The following is a 21,286-nucleotide window of genomic DNA, read 5'->3' as shown; positions in this document are numbered from 1 at the left end:
ATCGGAAATATGGCCAGAGGGTCGTGCCCCATCTCTCTCTCTCTCTCTCTCTCTCTCTCTCTCTCTCTCTCTCTCTATCTATCTATCTATCTATCTATCTATCTATCTATCTATCTATCTATCTATCTATCTATCTATCTATCTATCTATCTATCTATCTATCTATCTATCTATCTATCTATCTATCTATCTATCTATCTATCTATCTATCTATCTATCTATCTATCTATCTATCTATCTATCTATCTATCTATCTATCTATCTATCTATCTATCTATCTATCTATCTATCTATCTATCTATCTATCTATCTCTCTCTCTCTCTCTCTCTCTCTCTCTCTCTCTCTCTTTCTCCTGCTCATCTTGCAAGCTAGTAAGCTTGCTAGTCATGTGCAGCACATCTGTCTGTATCTGTTTTGCTGGCAGACACAGACTGCGTGTCCTTCTGGTCATTCGATTTAGGAAAATCTATTTTAAAATAGCATTTTATCAAGATGTGTGGTTTCCTTTTACTTGGCTAGACGTCATAACTGTGCAATTGCAATGTTAATACTTCATAGAAATAAATTGCTGTACTGTAGTGCGTGAGTGTGTCTTATTAATTTACAATTAAAGATATGGATCACATGCACTAGTGTAGCCATTACCCTGATGTGACACTGGCTTCAGTTTGTTTCATTAAATAGTCACTCTTTCTAACAGATAATCACGCACTCACGCACACACACACACACACACAGACACACAGCCAAACCTCCTGGATTTTCCTGATTGACTCATACACACATTGCATGACTTGCCTCTGGTCCTCCTGCAACTCTTTGTGTGTGGGTGTGCGTGTGTGTGCGTGTTAGCATGTGTACCTTAAAGTGTCGACCCTTTAAAAGCCCCCATAAATGTTTCTGTAGGCTCACTTGAAGCGTGCAGAGCCTCGGAGGTACATGTGTATAATTGATGAGCATTAAATTAAGTGTAAATGCAGTTGTTTTTGAATGATGTCTCCCAATGTACAAAAGCAATGTTATTTTTTGTTAAATCACATCCACGGCTGGTCGCGCTCCAAGTGATATTAGGCCTGTTGGCTGGAGTATAGATATGACGATTTGTTGGTCCGGTCTGTTATTTCAGCAGGCTTCGCATGCATGTGTGTGCGTGATTTGTTTAGTTTCTTCTCTTTTTTTCCCTTTCTTTTTCTGGCCATATTTTCGCATGCCATAGAGAAGGAGAAAAGGGCATCTCTTAAGCCTGAGAGCAGATTTGTCCATGTGGCTTTAAACACTTCTCTGCGTGTAATCTTGGACTTGTTTGTCTTATTGTAATAGGGTTAGTGACTTTGCATGTCCCGTGTGGGCAGGTTTAGTCTCAGCTCACTTCATACCTGCTGTTTGCTGTGAGCGTGCACCCCCACACACACAATCAGACACAAATTTAGAATTGGATTATGATTGTGGTGAATCGTTTGACCCAGGTGGTTTTTTGTGTGTTTTTCTATGAGGACGAGTCTGTGTTGTACAGTGGAGCTTTGTGTGCCCAAGAGGGATTGTCACATCTCTGAGTGCCACCAGACACACAGTTGACTCTGCTATTGACCCTGTCTGCCCTCTGGGACCAGCCTAGCCCTGTGTGTATCTACACTCTGTATGGCACGCCAGGCCGCGCATTGTGTGTTTGCCAGAGTGTGTTTGTGCTCTGTGTGTATATGTGTGTGTGTGATTATTGCGTGATGTACATTCACAGCATTCACAGCAGGGGGCTGTTGACCCTTTCCTTGCCAACTGAACCTAAATGATTTTTTTTTGTCTCATTAGGGTCCATTGAGTTTGAGGAGTGCAATACAGCTATCGCAACTGAAGGTGGGTCTTGTCGCAAAATGAATACACAATACATGTTTTCAAAAATACACTGCAAGTGACATTTTATTGAAGTAAAGTAAAGTTAAAGCTGTCAGATTTTAAATAAAATTTTTTAATAAAAACCATTTTAGGGTGTTTCTAATTGCTTTATTTTTGCATTAAGGTGCTAAACCCAGGAAGCGAAAACCATTCGGCATCCCAGGTCGTAGTAAGAAAGACAAGGACACAGACTCCACGTGAGTCCCAAGACCTCATCTTCAGTCCATCAACACAGTTTATGCAGCTTGTTTTTCTTTGTCTCCTGATTAAAAATAATTTAAAAAAAACATATAACAGTATAATAGATAGAATATTGTAATAAATACAAAATGCTCATCATTATATGACCGTTTGTCTTTCAGGGAGTCTACAGAAGTTGAAGCTGCTGTGAGTATATTTTTTTTACCCAAATAGCTAATGAATGTTTTCTTAAAATATTAATTCAGCTTTGGATGTTCTTTTGATTTCAAACAGCAGGAGGTAGAAAAGATCCTTTCTCATATTATTTTGCTTTGTATTTTACTACTTGACTCTCTCTCTCTCTCTCTCTCTCTCTCTCTCTCTCTATCTCTCTCTCTCTCTCTCTCTCTCTCTCACTCTGGGTACCCTCTTGTTTGTGTTGTAGATATGCTCATTCATTCATTTATTTCTCTCTGTTTGTGCTTGTAGAACACTGCCAATGGCGCTCCCCCCGGATACTATGGGGCCATAGACATCCAGAATGCTGTAAGCAAGCTAATACACACAAACAGACACACACACACACTGAGAGAATATTCAGACCATCATACATAAATAAATAAAAACGTTTAATTGACACAAAAATTAGATTTTCTTTTTTAAACATTGGATTTCAACAAAAACATTTCCCATGTCTGCTATTCTTGTATCCTCTAAAGTAGCTTATATAAATGTTTAATGTGAAAATTTGTAGTTGGGAAAATGTTTGCTTGCACCACTAAGCTGTTGTCGCACATGATGACATGTTTTTTTTTAGATGTGTGTCAGCCAAACGTGATGTTTGTGTGTGGTGGAGGATTACTGGAATTAAGTGTGTGTTAAGTTTTTGAAAAATGTGTGTAACATTTCCACTGTGTTTCATTGGTAATGTTATATAAATACTGTATAAACAGGGGAGAGAGTGACTATTTTCTTTCTCTATGTAAACATTAAAACCAGAACTCCATTTAAATGGTATTTAAATGATATGATCTACACTTGACTAAATGACACACTTGATGAAAATGACACTTATTTACATTTGACAAAAAACTAAATCTAGAATTTTTAAGAAAGCTGGTCCAAGGTTAAACATTTTTAAACCATTAAACCTCTGCTGCTCAACAGAATACGATAAATTATATTTAAATAACATGACTCACACTGAGACAAATCTGGATGAACAAAGTTATAAAGTTGGACTGAAGGTAAAAGACAGATAATTAATATGCAAAGAGAAAATAATTGTATAAGCTACTTATCAACAGGTAATTGTTTGTCCTATTTCAACTGCATAATATTCCATGTATATCCTCCGAATTAATTTGTTGTCTAATCCTTGATTGAAGATTTTAATACAAAGCGTTGATAGATAGCATTTTGGTGTGTATCATTAAGCTGTTAGTTATACTAATATATGTATTTTAACTTTGTATTGATTGAATTGTGCAACTAGAATTTTTTAAATGTCTAACTTGTCTGCTTGTGTTTTGACAGAATGTCCCCCAGGTTGATGCGGAGGGCTTCTGTATCCGACCAGAAGGAAATGAAAACGATATCCTTTTCTCACTCTAAGACTCAGTCCAGCTTCTAAGAGTAACTGGTGCTATTTGTTTTTTTTGTCTTCACACAACTGCATCCTGAGACCAGGACTGAGCACAACTGGACTGTAGATGCTCTCTCCTCTCTTTTTTCTTTCTGCTCTGCTCTGGTTGTCTCCTTAACCCTGTTTTCCTCTCACATGCCAAAGAGAATTCCTTCTATTCGTCCAGCGACTCCGAGGACGAGGACGAACCCAGGAAGTTCCACGTCGAGATCAAGCCCGTTCAGCCAAACAACGGAACGCACCAGAACCGAGCCACCATTGACGAGCTCAAAGCCTCCATTGGAAACATCATCCTGTCGCCCTCCACCTCGGTATGGCTTTACTGTCTTATTAAATAATAAAACTGCCAAACTCAAACCTGTTGCTGTGCTGCTCCACACGTCTGCTCTGCCTGTCCAACACTAGAGGGCAACAGCAGAATATCTAACCTTTGTCAGGCTACATGGGAATGCCATTTATTCAGCCCAGCTATCCCCCCCTGTAGTGGTTTGCCATCAGTCACTCTTGCTTTGAGCTTATTTTATTTACAATGGAACGGCGCATGTGTTATGTCCAATTTATTTCACATGCCAGATTGGCTTCTGGTCCAGTGCGTTTCCTGCATGCACACATTTCATGTTGTGTTTTTACTCAGAGTTCAGTTTCATGGTGAACAACCTCAGGATCACGTTTTATTTGGAAAGAAAAAAATATCAATAACTCTGGGTCAATACTTTTTTCATTTAAGTGGCTGACGTTGTTGGCCTCTGCTGCAGACTCATACACACAGCTCTCTTTACAGGCGCTTGCAGGGGATGTTCTGTGAAACTGCACACTCACAAATGCGCGTGCACACACACACACGTACACACACACACAGAGAGAGAGCCCAGTCTGATCCGTGACCTCAGTCATGGAGCCCTTCATTCAGCTCCTTGTCCCTCACCATCACTTCAATCTCTGAATCACTCTCCACAGCTCTATGAAAATAGCAACTGCCATTAAAATTTAAAGCCTCACTACTGCTTGTGTGCAAACATGCACCGTGTGTGCACTGAGCTGTTGTTGTTGTTAATGGTGTTGTGGAGTGGCTGAGGGGGCACGCTCAGTGTCGCGAATGGGGTCTAGTGGGTTTCACCCGTCGCACTCCCCGGCTGCACATTAAACCAGTGTCACGGCATCTTCCTCCCTCTGCCTCAGCCTCTCCCCGCCCCGACTCTCCCCCACCATTCCTCCTCCTCACTGTTTGTGTTGAACCTCACTCTTTCTTTGCCTTGTTTCTTTCTTTGCTTTCACTCTTTGGCTTTTATTGGATCCCACTTCTTCCAGACAGGACTCTGTTGTGGTTATTTATGAATACTTTATAGGCCTTTTTTTAAAGTTTTCTTTTTTTCCACCCTTAGAATTATGGTAACGATACATTACAAGTTTATAGAGGATGTTTTTTCTTCTATTTAATGTAACAAGACTCAGGAGGATGGATGTTCTCTTTTAAACATGAGACTTTGTTCCTTGCAGTTCGGTTTTGGTTGTTGTCGTGACTCGAACCCGCAATTACTTTCTCATCCTTAAAGTACCCAAAACAAAAGAAAACATAAACCGCTGATTGTGTGTTTGACTTATTTTCAATTAAATACTAAAAAAGAATCATTACATTGCATTTTATGTCCTCTATATCTGTTTAGATGTATTTTCTGCAACCTTCCCCTGCTTTATATGTATCCCAAAAGTTCATGATTACATTTCCAGCATACATCCAAGGTGATGACGAATGTTGCATCATCTGGTGTGAATTACTGAGAGATTTTCCCTTTTTTCCCCCCTCAGTGCTCATTTTTCTGTCTTTTTCATTTCTTCTCCTGTTTGGTTCTCCCTCCACGGTGTTCCCTTTATTGAAATAGCAATGGAAGTCGTGTGTATGTGTGGCCAGCAAGAGCCGTAATTGAACCCATTTGCCGCTTAGCGCCTGTGGGACTAAACCCTGGCCTCACAGCTCTACAGTGGTTAAACGCTTTTGCTATGTTCCTTAAACCCATTTTGTTTCTTTTTCTCCCCTCCTCCCTTGACTATCCCCCCCAGCCATTCTCCTCGTACGAAAACGTTCTTTATTGAAATTGATGCTCTGAGTTTCCATTGGGTTGGTGGCCCCCAAGAGCATCTCTCGCATATCTTGTGTTACGCAGCGTGACATGGCAGATTTACGTCCCTTGCAAAAAAAAAAAAAAGGCTCTGGGAAGGAAGTTGGTGCAGTTTTGGGGGCACGCGCTGTTTTGTCTTTGACTGATTGTCGTACGGGCGTAGATGCACAGTTTTGCGCTAGTGATTTTTTTTACCCTACGTTTAACGTCTGGTATGTGTGAGTCGGGAGTAGTCCTGTGATTTACTGTCTCTAACTCTGAAGTGGAAAATGCCCTCGGCCTCTGGGAATAATCAATAATATAGTTTTCATCCCTTAAAGTTTTCTTAACCCTATTTTCACAGTGGTTACATATATTTGAAATTGTATATATTGTTATATAAACAAACGTTCGAGGCTTAAATCAACTTATTTGACATAAGAGGATTTGTGTTTGTGTTTCCAAAAGTTGCGAAAATCATGATGACCCCTAGAATTCTTTCTTTCTTTATTAACTACCAGTTTTATGCGTCCTACATGGGGACTGATCATTTCTGTCTTGTCAGTCTTTTTTAGTTTTGTTTGGGACAAAATCAGCCAAGTTTTGGAAAGCACCGATGAAAATTTGTGGTGGGTCTCATGCGTCTTTGATTAATTGCCCTTTTTTTGTTTTGTTTTCAGGGACAGATGCGGAGGAACCAGTCCAGTGAGTATTTTCTCAGTCTGACCTCTCTGTATCTGTGTGTTGCTGGATGACTGTGAAGGAAGGAGAGAGGGAGGGGGGAGGGGGTCAACTGTACAACTTCTCAGCTCCGTTTTGCTTGGCCTGGGAGGTTTTTAAAGAGGTTGTCTTTAAAAAGGAAAATCCAGAAATGTAGCCAAAATCAACACATCCCAAGAAAAAGTAAATAACTGTTTCGTTTCTGTTAATGTGAGCTTCAGGGTTATTTCTCCAAATACCATTAATTGCTACATTAGCTGTTTGTCTTTTTGACATGTCAGTTTTTTATTTTATCTTCCCCAAACTGTTACAGTTTAGTGTGTTTGATCTGCCATGTAATGATTCAAGCTCCATGCCGTCTTAATGCACGTTTGAAAAATCCTTGACTATAAATTCAGAAAATCTTTTTTTTATTTTATCAGCTGAAAAGCTCTTTCTTTTCTTTTTGTTCGGAACTTTCAGATTCAGCCTTTGCATGACCCTAAATTGTATTAATGTTATTTGTATTCATATTATGCTGCTGAAACACTCACTGAGTCACATTTACACAAGGCAATGGCATTGATAGATGATCTGTACATATGCTTAGGGACCACAGGAGTATCTGCATTAAGCCCTAAGGCTCAGGGTCGTGGTGAGTATGTGTTCGCTGCAGTAGTTACCCTCCAACCCTGCCTTGCCCTCCTCCGCTCAACGTACCTGCCACAGCTCTCATCTCTGTCCCCTCATAGGAGCCTCTTCACTCAGCTGATGCAGCTGACACCAGCTAACACCACTGACACCCTGTTCTCTCACTGTCGTATTGTGAAGAACTCTACTGACATGTGCGGGTATAAATTTGGGTCCTTTCAGCCGCATCCTCTTACCTCTGGTGCTTCAGTTCTGCTTGTATGAATCTTAGCAGTTCATTGTAACACTTTAGACAGGGGCACGGAATAACCAAGCAACGCCTGATTTTATTTTTAGTTGCTAAATCACTCCCCACCCCCACCCCCTGTTGTAAAGTGTTACCACCACATCGAAAACACATTAGCGGGTTGTCTTAATGCTTTTGCAGTAAGGTTTTGCTTTATAAGGCATAAATAAAAAATGCATTGTATCTAAAATAAATCTTACTGCAAATATATTTCAAAAAAATGTCATGGCAGATGGTGGTTCCGGCTTGTTCAGTCAAAACCTCAGTTGTGTTTCTGGTTTAGGGTGTGATGTACTTTTTGGCAAATGTCTTTGGATACAAGATGGTGAAAAAGCTCCCGTGTTGTTTTTTCGATTTACTTTTTTCCTCGCTGTGAAAATGTATTTGCTGTCATCACTCGGTGCAGGTCTGAGTTTGTGTTTGTTTTGCCCTCGCTGCAGGCGATGAGCTGGCTAAACCCAGAGTGCCAACATCGTATGAGTGAGTATTAGAGGAAAACATCCCAACCTCCTTTTTTAACTCATGTCTGTTTAATTGCCAACGTGTTAATAAGTGATACTGTTGTAACATTAATCTCATTTGTGCACTTTTTTTGTGCTTAAAAGCTGCTTTAAAATCGGTTTGTGTCGACTTGTTATTAATATAATCTCTAGAATCTGCACCATGCTGTGCATTTAAAGATGTTTTGAACGCACCATGATATCGGTGCTCAAGTACAGATGCATGGAGCCGCTGTTTGAACAGAGGTCTGCTCTTTTATTTAATGGAAAATAAAATAAAGATTCTGTGTGAAAAATCGGACTGTGAGAGATTTGCAACACCTGTGGTGCACTTTCATGCTACCCTGCCAATATCGCGTGACGGTTTAAGTTGGCAATTCACAAATTCAAATTTCTGTGCTGCTTTGTAGTTTCATCTAGTAGCTAACACTACTCTTATATACATTGACTGCCCCCAAGCGATCAAATAGCTATCGCTGATCTCCAGTTCCACAGTTTGATGAAAGAAAGAAAAACCCTCTTGAAAATGTGAGAAGGTTTGTTTTGACTCCCTCTCTCCTCTGTCAGACTGACCAACAATGACCTTCTGTCTCTGGACCCGTTCGGCCCGACTCTGGCAGCAGGCTCCTCCTCCTCTGTCTCCTCCTCAGCAGGTAACATCCCTTTAACATGCATCTCTGTGCTGATATTGCACCATGATTTCATGGATGATACTTTAAATCTTTACTCTGTAACAGAATCCCTCAACTAAATGTGAACCTCCGACAGCTCACTTGAATTTAAGTGAAAAAGTGAAACGAGTTTTCAACAAAACAACAGAATACTCTTCTGACAGAAAACAATAAAAGACCATTTTGTTGAACGGTGGTGGTCAGTGATTAATGCTGAATGATTTCTGTTGACTGCTCTCACGTTTAGCCCGCTGAAAACTTTTAACGTGAAACAGCACTATAGCAGCAAATGTCTGTTTGCAGTGGCGGTGAATGAAAACCGTTATGATGCAGAGTAAAGAAAGTGAACATTAAATAGTGAGGCTTTAACCAGTGAGTTTCAATTGCATTGGATTACGTGCATCCATCATTATCTGTGAACGTTTGTGCTTAGATAGACAATCTGAAACAAGCACCACCAATAAAATCTAATGTTCTTAACGAATGTGAATACTTTGAGAGGCTGGGAAATGCAGACATTAAATAATCATAAATTGAGGGTTGAGTGTAATGAAAGTCTGAAGGGTTATAACTTTAAGAACGCAGGGTTTTTACCCACTTGGTTAAAGCAGTGATCCAGTCTGTTGATCTCTCTGTGCAGTCACTATGCTGCCTCCCTCTCATTCTTATTCCCAGCCACTCAATTGGAAGCTTTTCCTCTCAGATAAAGGAACTCAACACAATATCGATCCCTCAGGGAATTAAAATAGCGGGATTATTCTATTAGTATTTTGAGTTCATTTCCCAAGTTTGTGCTTTCTTGCTTTTCTCTGTTCTTTTATTCAAAACCTACCTTAAGTGTTTGCAGTAATGCTTCTCTAAGCATTTAACTCTCGAGGTTTTGCGCTGCACAAAAAGTGTGATAGTGTGACTCTCGGGGCTTTACGTGCATGACACCAGTGTTTAAACAGAGTGACATTAGCGCTGACCCATTGCCTAGGCTAAGGGTAATCCACAGTTAATTGGCACCTAGTGGAGGTCAGCGGGTCGGCTGTAAAGCCCATTGGCACGTATGTTGTCAAACATTGTCTTGTTGCTGTCAAAGGTTGTGACTTACAAGTCAAAAGAGCATCGTAAAGTGCCCCGATTAAGGTGCGGTGATGGGAATTAAGTCCCCGCGTACAGCCTGTTAAATCTCTGTGTACAGTGAAGCAGTTTTACCAGCTCCAAACACACACATGACACATTAAACACATCTAGTTTGTGCGGATTTACAAAGATTAGACTCCGAGGCAGGGATTAAAAACTGTTGATGGACTTTTTCTTTATTTTATCCCACTATTTTGTGTTAACTATATTTTGGTCTGTACATTTTTACGTTTCTGTTTTACATTTTTTACTTTGCTTTTTGTTTTTGCTATCTGAATTGAAATCATTTGATGTTTTCATTTACTTTGATTTATTCATTTCAACTTCTCTTGTTAGACCTTGGCTCTGTTTTCCTTTCAATCTCTCCATCCCCATCTTTTCTGATGAATGATTCAGACGTCTTTCTGCCAGAGGCTTCAGGTAAAATCAGTCCGCCCCAAAAATCTAAATGAAACCTTGTTTGAAGAACTCGAAGCATTCATCAGCTGCTGTTTTGCATGGTATTTATGTTCAGTTTTAATTTCTCCTTATGTATACCACAAAGTATTTTGTGCTTCAGATGCATGTGTGTGTGACTTTTAATTATCAGGACATGTTCTCATGCATGTCTGAAATCAGGGTTTGATACATTCTAGTTGAATGGTGTGCCTGGTATTTCTGTAGGAAGACAAAAACAAAACTACTTTGAGACATGTTTTAAGCTCATTGTGAGCTACAGTAGATTCATGTAACTGTTCTTAATTTTCTGATTTCTATATTGGTTTTACTCTGCCAAATTTCCACCAACTGTAATAAAATACAGCTAACATTAAATTGGAGTACTATATAATTGTGCAGCTATAAAACTTAACCACTCCCAATGTGTCTGAAACAATTAAATAGACTAAAAAACAGTATTATAAACACTCAGGAAAGACAAAAGCCTCATTATAACTCAGTTCACAGAGCTGGTTCCTATTTGGTTGAATGCCAAAAGGTAAAACAGATATTGTCAGCTGTAAGAAGTTCTGTCTATCTGTAGTGAAATGTGTTTGTTTTTAAAGCAACCTGAGGAAACCTGAGATCCAAGCAGGACAGAACATCAGAGTTTATGCTGCTGCTTCATTAGTACGATACCTAACAGCAGAAATTATTGTATCTGTCAGGGAGAACCGACAGGAAACAGTTGGTCTCAATGATTTGCTGCTTTATGACTTCATGTCTCAAGGGTTGCTCTCTATACTCTGCTTTGTCATGTTTATCGCCTCTGTCAATCGCATCACCTCCTTCAGTCGAGACGGTGCAACAACCGGAGCGCTCCCCTCCCCCGGCAGAGAGCCAGCAATCCAAAGAAGTCTCCTCTTTCTCCTCATCCATGTCCTCTCCGTGGGACTCACCGGAAAACGCTTTCCAAGCGAGCAAACCCGTACCGGCGCGGGCCCAGAGCGCCCCCATCACCCTGCCGACTGAGACGTTGGACCCCATCAGCAGCCCGGCCGCCGCCAGCCCTCCAAAGAGCGTCGACGCCTTCTCCTCCGTGTCCTGGTCCCAGAGCCAGTGGATCGCTTTCAGTGATGGCTTCGCGCCGCCTCGCCGCCAGGGATCAGGGGCGTGCGTGAAGGAGCTCCAGAGGCCGCCGCCGGGCTCTGGCAGGGCAAGCCGCTTCCTCTCTGATGACTCTGCAGACAGCTACTGCAAAGCAGCGGGCAGCAGAGAGGAAGGCAACTCCTGCTTCACGGACGTCTTCACTGGGATTACAGATAGGGCGATGGGGGCATCTCCACCAAGCAAAGTATTCAATGGTAACATTACTACTAATGTCAGAGCGTGCTTCATGCCTGAGGTTGGAGTTTGAACTAAATATTTTATTTTGCTTTGATTATTATTATTTGTTTTTAATATTTGTTGTTATTTTTTTTGCATTAGTTTCCTATTTGAATGTGTTTTCTTGTATTTTTCTTTATTTAATTGTATGGACATGTGTTTATCCAACTCACTGCCTGTTTTGTAACAGTTTTGTTTTGTCTGTGATTTTATTTTTGTGAAATTTATTTTGGAATGTGTTTGTGATTCCTGTGAAGATTTTTTTGTTAACGCTTTGCTGTTAATATTTACAAATAAGAGGTTTAAGGACGATGCATGATGTTTTTGAAGTCCAGTTGTATATGCACATGTAAGTACTGATTTTCTTTTCCTGCTGTTAATCTGTCACTAACCAGTGGAACCTTGTTTACCTGTGCAGTGCCGTTACCGCACCGGCCCACCACGCCGCTGACAGCCGGAGCCCTGGTGCCCCCACCACGACCCTCCTCCAGGCCCAAGCTCCCCACTGGAAAACTCACAGGAATCAATGAGATTGTGAGTCACTTGAACTCCCCTACACGAGCATTACACATCCTGTTAAAATTCCATTCTAACATTGCAGTACCATCCTGTGTCATTGACTCCCCTTGTGCAGGTACGACCGTTCAGCCCACCCAAAACCTCCGGCGCCAGCCCTCCACCCGCTGCCCCACTCGCCCGGGCGGAGAGTTCCTCCTCCTTGTCCTCGAATGCCTCTCTCAGCGCCGGCAACACCCCCACCGTTGGTAAGCCTCCTCAGAGTCCTCAATACCCTTTCTATACACATACGTACATATTTCTATTTATTATCTATTTCCTCTGCTCCTCGCTAGTGTTCCACATGCCCTTGTCTCTGCACCATAATGTCCTATTTTCTCCTTTCTCCTTTCTCCCTCTTCCTTCACTGCCTCTTCAGCTCCCTGCCTCACTCCTCTCCTCACAGGAGCCGAGCACACCTTTGCTCACCCCCTCTCCTCCCCAGAGCCCGAGCTGCTCTTCCTTTCTCCTTTTTTTCTACTAAGCCAAAGTGAGTCTGCCTTTCCCCAACTCTCGTTTCCCTAAGAGAGACACTCCTTTCCATGGTGCTTTCAGTCATGGTCTCTGCTCTGCATACATTTCACTGATTCTATGAACGTCATCGTTAGGGCCCGTCAGCTCCTTGTTCATCTCTGTGCAAATCACATCAGCTAAGGGCTCACCTGCCGCCGCCACACATTTAGAGAGCGGCTAACAACAGCGCTCAGCATCATCTCTCCTCACATTTGTGCTCTCTGGGTTTGTTTATCTCCTCCTTTCCCCTTTATGCCTTTTAATTTGGCGTAAAGAGGATGATGTGTTCATAGCGAAGCTGCCTACGTTTGAGAAGCGCTGTGAAACACCAGCAGGTATGGTTGAAGTTCATACAAGAGGACCCTCCTCTGTATTTAACCAAAACTAACACCAGTGTGTTGAATGGACTGGATCGACGACTGGACCGTTTTTTGCTTTGCCGTGATTGCATTTATCTGCCCTCATGTTTCTTACATTTGTCTTTTTATAAAAAGCTTCTAACATTATACATAGTTGTTTTGAGTTGTTAAAATAATGAATGATACGACTGCTACATCTTTTCTTAATTTAAGTGTTCATGTGCCGTCTGAGGTCATTCCGACTGTCTACTAGTATTTAATTATGACTAAAGCAGCTGTAGCACGAACGGCTCTCAAACCGTGTCGTATTTCTGTTTATTTGAAAAATAACAGAATGTACTGATTTGCGCTGTATGAATGACTGACCGCACAAGATGTAATAATACAAATATTCTTAATTATATAATGCATCATTGCATGATCAAACCTTCCTAATTCTGATGTGAGCTTTGGAGCTCGATGTCCTGAAAGTCTGAACTGCAGCTGAGTCAACAGGCCTGAATCTCTGTGCCTCTCTCTTTCTCAGGGACGTCTCGCGGTCCCAGCCCTGTGACCCTGGCATCCCAAGATGCTTTGCCCATTGCCGTGGCCTTCACAGAGTCGGTTAATGCTTACTTCAAAGGAGCTGATCCTTCTAAGTGAGTCTCACATGACCTCCTACCGCTCAAAGGACCCGGCGTGGACCTGCACGCATACACATTTTTGTCCATATTCGAACTTAAACAATAACACACATGACGTTATAAGATATACCGTACATTACGTGGTGTTGTGCTTCATGGTCCCTTGCCAATGTACACTTTGCTCAGTCGGTCTTCGGCTGCCAATTTTGCAGAGTGTATCCCCCCCCCCCGCTCTGCATGTGTGGAATGTTTTGCGTTAGTCCGACACCATTCTTTCAGAGTGGATAACCTACATGGGGCAGATTATAGTCTGGGGCAGTGAAAACATACAGCCTTTTATTAGTTAACTGCTGTTAAATTGCCGCCGTGCAAAAAAGCTTATTTTTGCAGGGATTAGCAAATGGAACATTTCATAAGCAATGCAGCAGAGACGCGGCGCAGGGTTGAGACACGCTGTGGGTCGTTAGCCGCCGCAGCCCAGGACCGACCCCAAATGGAGGAAGACTCTTCTCATCCCAGAAGTTATTTTGAAACTTGATCAATATTAGTCTATAGAGGCAGACGGATACACATTAAGACTCACAGATGTGGACGTGTTGGATTGATCCAGAAGTCAACAACAGGCTGGATATCTCCTTTAAACAGGCCTTGGATGAACTTTATATAAAGCACGGATTAACAGGCTAAAGACCAAATCTGTCAAGTCTGACTTTGTATTCAGTTAAAGTGATGAAAAGAAAAGTGGAGCAAAAAAAGAACAGTAATTTTTGATAATAGATTAATTGTTCAGGTCTTTAAAAAATGCCAAACATTCTTTAGATTCTGTTTCTCAAGTAGAGGCTTTCATGCCTTTTTAACAAATGCTTATGGACTAGTTAATGTCTTTTGGGCTGTTGGTCAGACAGAGCATGACATTTAAAGACATCACACTAGGAAGGTTTCATGGATACTATGTCTGTGAATATTCTCATCCGGGTCAATCATCTAGCCAATCACACTTTGACTCAGAGGACCCCAACCACCCACAAACGGGGGTTCAACGATCTGCCTGTTAAACATAACGACTCTCAACACAGGTACAGACCCACAAAGGTTAAATACCTGAAACCTCCCATTGGTCACATAGAACTGAAGAAGCCTCTTATGAGAAGTGAAACGTCTTCAAGAAACACAAGCAAGTCCAGTGGCCTCAGAACACAGAAGTTTTATTAACAAATAGTATATTCGTTTTTAAAAAAGCTGGATGATTTGTGATGAAAAGAATAATTGGGAGCTCTTCTCCCTCATGTTCTCCATCCATCCGTCCGTTATCTATACCACTTATCCTTTCAGTGTCAAGGGGGACGGGAGACCCCCTTTTTTTTTAACCCTGGATAGTTCACCACTGTATCGCAGGGTTGACAAATATACACAAACAACCACTCCAATTCACACCTAAATTTAGAGTCTCCAATTAACCAAACCCCAATCTGCATGTGTTTGGATTGTGTGAGGGAGCCTGGAGAAAACCCACACAAACATGGGGAGAACCTTCTAACTCCTCACCTAAAGACACCGCCTCATGACACATTCTGCACTCCCCAGGTGCATTGTGAAGATCACGGGAGACATGACTCTGTCGTTCCCCATGGGCATCATCAAGGTGTTCACCTCCAACCCCTCCCCGGCCGTCCTCTCCTTCAAACTGAAGAACATCAGCAGGCTGGAGCAGATCCTACCCAACCAGCAGCTCTTATACAGGTGAGGTGTCCGGTGAAGGTGAACACACAGCGGCTACAAAACAACCAGGCGTGTATGCGTTGCATGTGAAGACAATCGCAGACTTGATGAGTTGTTAACTTGTTTGAGTTGTGGTCGAGCCAAAGGACGGTTTGGCCCCGATGATACGAGTGAGAATGGAGAAAATGTAGTCTGCGTCAGCGATTGGAAATTCAATTAGTAAACTGACATAAACCCGTCATTAAGTTGTCAGGGAAGTATTTTCCACCAGACTTTAACAGCCAGGTTCTCAACAGCTCGTGTCTTTTCTGAAATACTTTGCGCCCTAAAATAGCAAAGGACAGCAAACTTTATATAACAGCTGCTTCATTTAACACACTTTATGTTTTCTCTCACCTCTTTTGTCTCAGGCCAAGGGGTTTTGTGTGTGTTTTACATCACATGCAGTGGAGTATCAATGTGTCATTACATTTGTCAGCGCTATTTTTAAAACGAGTTTGTGGCCGGTTCATTTCTAAAATGACAACGTTTTCTGTTTCTTTTGACGTTTCTTTTTTTTATGATTCTCGCTCCGGTTACCTCAAGACCACATAGCTGGACTAATTGAATTCACTGGAATTTATGATTTAGAAGCTGGTTGGATAAAACAGGGTAATTTTTTCCAAGCTATTGGAGATTTACACACAAAGCCAAGAAGAGCAATGAATAATTAAGTCTCTGATAATTCTGTGTGTCTGTGTGTGTGTCTGTGTGCGTGTGTGTGTATTTTTCTAACTGCTTGCTCTTTATCCAGTGATCCTTCCCAAAGTGACTCAAATTCCAAGGACTTCTGGTTCAACATGCAAGCGCTGACGTCCTACCTCAGAAAAGCCTCTGATCAGAATCCCTCAGCTTCCTACTACAATGTGGACATCCTAAAATATCAGGTCTGTCAGCCAGCGTCCAGCCGGGAGCACAATCTAGATCAAATAAATGCAGTTGAAGAATGCTGTCTGAAAACACATTTTCCGCAAAGTGCTTCTCACTTCAAACAAACCTGAGAGAAAAGTGTCCAAAAAACAATATGATCATGTAGAATGTATTCTTTAAAATTTGAAAGGGCTTCGATAGCCATGTTCCAAAGTTACAGACAAATGATTTCACAGGATTGTCATAAAGAGAAGTGGTTGCATATCATTTAGTCAGAATGAACTGCGTGCTTGAAACTAATGACCAAAATCATTTAAATTTGCAATATCAATTTAACGTTTTTAGTTTCAAGTTACTAGTGTCACTTAGTCAGCTGCAGTCCTAGAGCAGGTTGGGGTTAAATATCCTCCCGGGGATTGTTCACCTGGTTTGACCACACTGTCATCACGCATCACGCTTCATGGCTGGCGAACAACCTCACAAACATCTTAAGGATTGTACTGCCACTTGTAGAGCTCTCTTGAGAAATAAATATGAGTTTTGGTTCTTAGGAACAAATATCAATTAAATGAAGTGTTAAAAAAAATCCATACATTTGCTGAGTCTGGTCAAAAAAAGTTTGGTGATGTGAGAAGAGTTGGTCTTGATCCTGGTTTCTGTTTATTGAAATGAGTTGTGCTTTGGTTCTGTTTTCGCCACAGGGACCAATTTGATTTATTAACAAAAATCACTGTTGTTGTTCATAATGCTGTTCATACTAACTGTTATATATTTTACCGCGCTGCTGTGTTCAGGTGTTGTCTGATGGGATCCATTCCACGCCTCTAAACATGGCCGTGTACTGGAAGTGTACAGACACTACAACAGACCTGAGGGTAGACTACCGCTACAACCCAGATTCCATGGCCTCTCCTGGGCAGCTCACCAACGTCCAGATCTTAGTGCCTGTTGACGGGGGAGTCACCAACCTGCAGTCTCTGCCTAACTCCATATGGTGAGATGTGGTGCTGGTTGAATCAGCTGGAGCACAACATGTGTGATGCATCTCAGTTAGACAGGAGACTTAAAGGAGACATATTCTGCTCATATTCAGGTTCATGGTTTCAGTTTGGGTTTACATGCTCTCAACTTCCTCCCATTTCTGCAGCTCCTCTTTTCAGCCTCTGTCTGAAACACTTAGTTTTAGCTCCTGTCTCTTTAAGACCCCCCCCCCCGCCCTCCCCACCTCCTGATAATGCAGTTTGCACCATGCATAAGACCAGCTGCTTGACGTGCATTATGCAAATGTGTGGCATTGTGATGTCATGTCACATCTTGAGACCCCGGAAGAATGGGCGGGGCTAGTGATTTCAGGAGCTTCAGGAATAGTTTTCTGAGCGGACGTTGTTTCTTTTTTACTTTTGAGAACTTTTATAAACAAAAAAAACTGTAAAACATCAGAGGACAGGGAAAAACTAAAAAGGTATATATCCCCGCTAAGCTTTTTTTACTTTTTCTCTAATTTTAGGAATTCCGAGCAAAATAAGTGTTTGTGGAAGCTGAGTGACATCTCAGAAAAGTCTGAAAATGAAGGTATGGAATCTTTTAAATTCTACAAAATTCTTACAAATTTGTCAAGCCGATCCATGATTGTGGATTTTGTGGTACAGCCCTGAACCAGTCGCTGGATACTGAATGTACTTGTTTGTGTTTGTCCCCAGGTGCTGGATCGCTGAGGGCCAAGTTCGAGCTGTCCAGCGGTCCGTCAAACCCCTCCACCATGGCAGTGCAGTTTATGAATGAGGGGAGCACCCTGTCCGGAGTGGACATGGAGCTCCAGGGGCCTGGATACAGACTTTCTCTCAGCAAGAAGAGATTCGCCTCAGGTAGGCCACACGCACGACCATGCATACTCACCTGATTCTGATATAATGCATCAACAACTCAAACTGTCCCCTGTGTTCTTCTTCTTTAGGACGTTATATGGCAGATTGCTGAGGTGTTCCCCCCCGCTCTGGTTCACATACACACATCTCTCTCTACACACAACGTGGCAACTTTAGCCTCGGAAACCTCTGGATCCACCTGAGCACCACTGTGCTTTTTGCCCAGGAGGCAAGAATCTCACTACAATAAAACAGCACTGAGTATTGAACACTGTCTAAAAAAAAAAGAATAAAAGAAAACTAAGATGAGCTTTCAGGAACTGTGTAGATATGAAGTGGAATAATGCTTTCTCATCAGTTCACTTTTGTATCGTCAGAAACGATTTATGGATTAGATATAAATCTATATTGTTTTTTTAAATCATAAAAAAAAAGAAAAGAAAAAAGTGCACTAACAATCTTTCAGATTCTCTTTTTTGCCGCATGTTTGTTCCTCTTTTCCCGAGCCTTTGAGGAATTTAAAACAAAACCATTTCTGTCTGGGAGAGAAGAGAAGAACGTCTCTTTTTCCTCTGATCTGTAAATATTAACGCTGAATCTTCTGCTGCACCAGCTCTGGCTTAGTTCTCAAATCACTTTTGTTTGCTGATCATTCACTCACGCCTCCGCACAAGTAGTCTTTTTGTGTTTTGTTTCATGTGCAATGAAGCCATGAAGGTAAAATCTCTCTCACTCTCTCTCACTTTCTTATGGCACAAGCTTGATCTTTACACTAACTTTGAAGTGCTTTCAAACAAAATGCAAAAAACTAAATCTGACCTCAGTGCCTCCTCTTATTCTGTGGATCAGTAGGTAACAAAAGTGCTTCAATGTTTTCCCCAGATCTGGGTTGTTCTAGATTTAAGCTACATTTCTCTGTGGTAACATGCATGGAGTTTTTTAAACAATCACCCATAATGGGCTTTGTGATCAGTGGGCTCTTTTTTTACAATTTATTATTTTTTCCCTTTTTAAATTCCCCTTTCAGTCACGACGTGTCTTTTTTTTCTACATTTGAACCCCAAATTTCTATTCTTCTCACCAAATCTTGACTTTAAACATTGTGTCAAATGTTAGATACCTAAAAAAAAAATAGCAAGGGCGTTACCCCAAAAAGTCGTAGCTTTTTCTAAACTGGCTGTGTTGTTTATAATCAAACGTTTGTGCCCTATCGATGGAGAAATGTGCCTGAATCGAACTTGTTTTGTAAACTCCAGCACAGTTCATGAGAACAGCACCAACGTTGTGCCAGTTGTGTTTTTTACAGCTCTGTTTGGATACCGAAGGGAAAATGTCGCCTCTTTTTACAAGCCAACAGTCTTCCAGAAATTAATTTGTCACGTTTTGCCTTCTTGGATTGAGTTTGACCATTTAACTCATTCGTTTTTTTTCTAATATCTCGTTTTCTTTTCTGTACTCGTCTGTCGACCTCAACCTGCCACATACTCACTGAGCATTAGTGAGGTTTGAGAACAGTAGCACATTAAGGCCAAATTAACGATCGAAATGCCTTAAACCAACTGCTCTACACTGTGTAATCCAGTGTGGGTTACATGCTGTGACACAGTGTTGCCATTGCCCTGTAATAGATTACTGATGGGTCCTGCCTCTCGCACAGTGCATGCTGGGATAAGCTTCAGCCTCTTGTACAGCAGGAGCGCCTGTAGAAAGAGGATGAGTGGAAATGTGTCATGTTTGGAGGGCTGCTGCTGCTGCTGCTGTTAGAGGCTGTTGTACTTCTAGATGGAGTATTTTACGTTATGTTGTGAGTCGGACCTACTTTTGTTGATCTCATCCTTGCGATGATCCTGAAATTGGTCGGCTCGTCTGGAGATGCAATAATTTCGTGGAAGCTGTGATTGAATATGGATGAAACCTTGCGGGAGGCAGGAGTTTCATACGCTGTGCATCCTGTGGCCAACTGACCTCAAACAAGATTTTAGGAGACAACAGTTCAGACTCATGTTTAATCACTTTGTCAGTGCTCTAAAACTTTTTAACTGGTTTACAGCTGATTTAAACTCAAGCCCTCATTTGATTCATTTAATGTCTCACTTGGAAACGTCACGATTCATCATATCTTACCAGGGGGATAAATGTATTCCTAAATTCATAATGTTTTTAATGTTTTGTATGATTCTTTAGTAGCTGGATTAAGACTCAAGCTTTTAATACTATCTTAGAGCCAGACACTGTTGTTGTCTGTTGAACTTTTAATCAGCCAAATGTTTGAAATGAATGAGTTTATATGAAATCCTAAAATTGTAGCACCAGACGTTTGTACAGCGAAAAATCAACATGTTGCTCTGTGATCCCCCTGTAATCAATTCTGTCCATGATTTATGGTCAGATGAACCAAATGCATTAACAAAAATGGACTTCACAGATTCTGTAGTTATATTCAGTATTAGCAAGCTGGTTCTTGCTGTCCCCGCAAAACTTTCTGAATAACTTTTTGAAGGCTCATTTCTAGGTCACTTTCATTTTCTTTCTTTATCTGTTCTATGAAGAGCAACATTTTGTAAATGATTCTCATAAATTGTACATTTTTACCAATATCAGCCACTTTTTGTCTCTACTTTATGATTTTCTCATTGTGCCTGTATTAAATGTGTAATATATGAATATATACAAATATATGAAAATGACTACTTCAAGTGTGTTCTGTGTGATTCCTTTAAGCCTTGGAAAAGAACAGGAAGTGTGAATAGTGCACGTCTTCTTAAGGACAGTCATCTCACTAAAATGTATTGATAATTACCAGATGTATTGCCTGAAATATGGTTAATATGCCTTGCAACTTTCTACAGACCTTTATGGTAAACACGTCAATTCATGTTTCACTTATATTCATGAATCGGTCTCAGAGCTACACTGTCTATCTAGCAACTGTTTTCATATGTTGATGGTGAACCTTCTTGCTAAACTTAATCATGTTAAAATTGCATTTAACTTGAAACACTGCTGTGTCCACCAGAGCCTGCTAGCACAATGACTGTAGACTCCAAAGCTTATAAAAATAAATAAACCACACACGTGAACAGTAATAAAGCAAAGTCAATTTCACTTAAGGGAAAACATCGACTTTAATCTTCATTGCAGATAAACCAGGTAGGATGAATGCTAAAAAAACAACTTTGGGGGTTCACTTATG

The 21,286-nt window shown here is 41.2% G+C and overlaps 1 protein-coding gene across 2 annotated transcripts in view; it reads left to right on the top strand.

Moving 5' to 3' along the window:
- Positions 1–20,789, top strand: part of fcho2 (FCH and mu domain containing endocytic adaptor 2) — a 42,904-nt gene extending 22,115 nt beyond the window's left edge. The window contains exons 9-27 of one of the 2 annotated variants that reach the window (XM_061092169.1): positions 1,808–1,852; positions 2,016–2,088; positions 2,254–2,278; positions 2,561–2,617; positions 3,608–3,667; positions 3,854–4,027; positions 6,493–6,517; positions 7,122–7,166; positions 7,889–7,928; positions 8,516–8,601; positions 11,969–12,084; positions 12,185–12,314; positions 13,504–13,615; positions 15,185–15,340; positions 16,113–16,245; positions 17,023–17,222; positions 17,736–17,800; positions 17,929–18,093; positions 18,183–20,789. In XM_061092169.1, the coding sequence (XP_060948152.1) occupies positions 1,808–1,852; positions 2,016–2,088; positions 2,254–2,278; positions 2,561–2,617; positions 3,608–3,667; positions 3,854–4,027; positions 6,493–6,517; positions 7,122–7,166; positions 7,889–7,928; positions 8,516–8,601; positions 11,969–12,084; positions 12,185–12,314; positions 13,504–13,615; positions 15,185–15,340; positions 16,113–16,245; positions 17,023–17,222; positions 17,736–17,800; positions 17,929–18,093; positions 18,183–18,205 (1,730 nt within the window). In that variant the 3' untranslated portion in view covers positions 18,206–20,789. The remainder of the gene's footprint in view (positions 1–1,807; positions 1,853–2,015; positions 2,089–2,253; positions 2,279–2,560; positions 2,618–3,607; positions 3,668–3,853; positions 4,028–6,492; positions 6,518–7,121; positions 7,167–7,888; positions 7,929–8,515; positions 8,602–11,968; positions 12,085–12,184; positions 12,315–13,503; positions 13,616–15,184; positions 15,341–16,112; positions 16,246–17,022; positions 17,223–17,735; positions 17,801–17,928; positions 18,094–18,182) is intronic. The other variant, XM_061092177.1, reaches the window with a different exon arrangement.
- Positions 20,790–21,286: the final 497 nt, after the last annotated feature.

The sequence above is a fragment of the Limanda limanda genome, chromosome 1 (genome assembly GCF_963576545.1).
Source record: "Limanda limanda chromosome 1, fLimLim1.1, whole genome shotgun sequence".
Lineage (NCBI taxonomy): Eukaryota > Metazoa > Chordata > Actinopteri > Pleuronectiformes > Pleuronectidae > Limanda > Limanda limanda.
Note: the sequence above shows the minus strand (reverse complement) of the source record. Positions and strands in the feature narration are given on the sequence as shown.